The sequence below is a fragment of the Orycteropus afer genome, unplaced genomic scaffold (assembly GCF_000298275.1).
Source record: "Orycteropus afer afer isolate SDZICR_OR568_19922 unplaced genomic scaffold, OryAfe1.0 scaffold00045, whole genome shotgun sequence".
NCBI lineage: Eukaryota > Metazoa > Chordata > Mammalia > Tubulidentata > Orycteropodidae > Orycteropus > Orycteropus afer.
The window spans coordinates 11,004,761-11,007,763 of NW_006921632.1; the positions used below are offsets into that span (position 1 = coordinate 11,004,761).

The following is a 3,003-nucleotide window of genomic DNA, read 5'->3' on the forward strand; positions in this document are numbered from 1 at the left end:
GGGCAATCCTACTTCCGTAGTGATACTGCCTCGGAAACCCAAGGAGGGGTCGCTATGAGTTGGGGCCGACTCGACGGCAAATAACAACAACAACAGTACATTCAATGAGTAAAAGAAACATAGAAAACTAACTTTTAAGTCCTTAAAGAAGTTCCATATATGGTCTTTTGAAAGAGACCAAACAGCATTCCTTACCTGAAAATTGCACATGTCAATATATAATCTTCATAGAATTATTCATCTCTTCACAGGGAAGACTTTTCTATTACTTTTTGAATGTGTATTGTTTGCATGACCACATGCTTATGACTATATATATTTATAAGTAAATATATCTTTATGGAGAACCATCATTACTATTCCAGTTGCACTGATATTTTTTTCCTACAGATATTTCATATAAATCTCTGGATTTATCTATACTCATAAATTTGTTGCCCTGGAAAGAAGAGTAATTATTTTATTCTAAGTCACCAAAAGCAGACTTTTATCTGACGTTTATTTGAAATGGGTGAAGTTAAAATTTTCTTACCATCCAAGCTGTGACAAAGTCCCCCAGCCAGGTCCCTACTGCAGCTAACTTCATGAAACTTTCATTTCGGATGCCCATATAGTCTGTAACGATATACGCTCTGTAAAAATAAACACACAAGACATGGTCCAGACTCAGAGCCGTACAGTCAAAGCCTTCTGATTCAGCAACATGTAAAGGGACTTTCCCCCTTCTCAGCAGCTTTTTTTCTGTTGTCTCATGACATATGTTTACAAATCTGAAAGCCTATAAAGAACTCTGAGGGTGTCTGGGTCACTTCCAATTAGATTTAAAGATTGGATGTGGCTATAACAATTACCATTTGCATTTTATTTTTGAGCTGTAAGACTGACAACAGCTTTTGGAAAATCAAACAGAAACACTCAGCAAAGGCTTCATTTCATGCTCACTCAACTATGAGCAGAGTGGAAACATTTCCTGAATTAGAGTAACCTGAAAGGGAAGCAAAGAGCTAACTTTCCTTCAGCTCTGTCAAGTCAAAACTATTGAAAAGGTACTGGGACTAGGTTTTAGATATAATATACTTGAATATTGTTCAGAATAATGTCAAGATTTGAGGAAAAATTTCCATGCCATGAAGCAATGTAAAATTTGATTCAAATATATATGGCTTAAATTATTATTTAAGTAACAATAACCGGAAGATTTCATTTTATCACTTTCTTTTTGCATCTAATACCAATTTGGGAGCTCTGGTGGCATAGTGCCTAAGGCATTTGACTGCTAACCAGAGACTGATGGTTCAAACACACTAGCCACTCCTCGGAAGGAAGGTTTGGCAATCTACTTCCATAGTGATAGCAGCTCAGAAACCCAGGCAGGGGCCACTATGAGTCGGATCCGACTTAGGGGCAGGAAACCAACCCAATGGTGGCAGAGTGTCTAAGGCATTTGACTACTACTAACCAGAAGGCTGGTGGTTCAAACCCACCAGCCATTCCTTAGAAGGAAGACCGCGCAATCTGCTTCGGTAGAGATATCGCTTTGGAAACCCAAGGACGGGTCTCTAATGAGTCGGGATCAATTCAACTGCTGTTGAATTTGTTTTTTGTTTTTTGTTTTTTTTTTAATACCAATTTATATTCTTCACAGGTCAAAGAAAGAGAGTTACAATTTCAGTTATGGCCATTAACTAACAGTAATAAGACCAGGCTTATTATTTACCAATAATTTTAATTTCCGCTTTCTCATTTGATATTTAAGACAAATCTAAGTATTATTTTTCCCACCTGCAAATTCTGAGTAAACTGGATGTCAGATAGATCATCTAACTTGCTGAACACATAACTAACGAATGGTGCTTAGAAACCACGTTTCTCTCTCATCCTTCTCACTTAATTTTTTTTAACTCTATTTTTTAATTCAGTATTTTTTCACTTTAAATATTGTTTTTTATACAATATGATGCCTGTACCATTTAGAGTATTAATTAAACTTTATTCTTCCTAGATTATTTTTAAAACAACATACAATAAATAACAATATTTTTATTATTTATCTACTAAAACAATGAAGAAACACATTTGTATAGTCACTGAGACATAAATTGTCTCCTATTCAGATAGCTTGTTTGCTGTAAAATAAATACATATTTTAAAAGTTTTATTCATCAGTGAAGATAAACTTAGGAACTCTTGACACAACTCTTTCTCCACATGCTCATGCACCTACCTGGGGTTTCTATGTAAATGTCTTCAAGGTCTCAAATTCTGGGTCAACTATTTCATGGGCTTCCATAATAGTCAAAAAAATTTATAGCTACCATTTAATTTCATGTTCACAATGTGCCAGGGATCATGATTATCATTTTAAGAACAGTGTCTCCATCAGTTCTCATACCAACCTAATGAAGTATATTATTATCCCTATTTCAAAAACACAGAAGTGTGGCTTTAGAGAGTTTAAGCAACATGCACATGGTCAAGCATATAGTAAATGCACAGGACTTGAAACTAACTCTGATTGATCTCAAATTCCAGGCATTTGACCACTATTCTCTATTGTCTTCCTACAAGTGTTAGTAAAGATATGAAAACCACAATCTCTATATTTTCCTTCAATATTTTACTAGATGGCAAAGACTTATTTCCTTTGAGGGTAATTCATAGGATGTCAACGGTAGCATTCAGAAGCTGCAGCTCCCTAGAGCTACCCTCAAGGGTTGTACTTCCACCATATTGACAGCTCATCAATCTACGCAGTAGCCTACTTAATAGTTCCCAGGTTAACTTGATGTACAGCTGTGTTCCTGCCTTCAATACCACTGTTGTGCCCAGGCTGTAAAGGAGAATTTCGGAAGAGAAGAAAACGCCAACCCACGCCAATGCAAATGCAATAGGACAGTTTATTAGCTAACTTAAGTCAGGGTCTTTGCCCTTACCAGGTCAGTGGCTTAAGCAAAAGACCCCGTACCCTGTTTCTTTCTCCAATTTATGGAACAATATGGGGAG

General features: G+C 36.3%; 1 protein-coding gene across 1 annotated transcript in view; it reads right to left on the reverse strand.

Moving 5' to 3' along the window:
* The window catches only part of TMEM117 (transmembrane protein 117), a 753,498-nt gene that overhangs the window by 393,944 nt on the left and 356,551 nt on the right, over positions 1 to 3,003 (reverse strand). Inside the window, 1 exon segment of the mRNA XM_007937920.1 lies at positions 533 to 632. Within this exon segment, the coding sequence (XP_007936111.1) occupies positions 533 to 632 (100 nt within the window).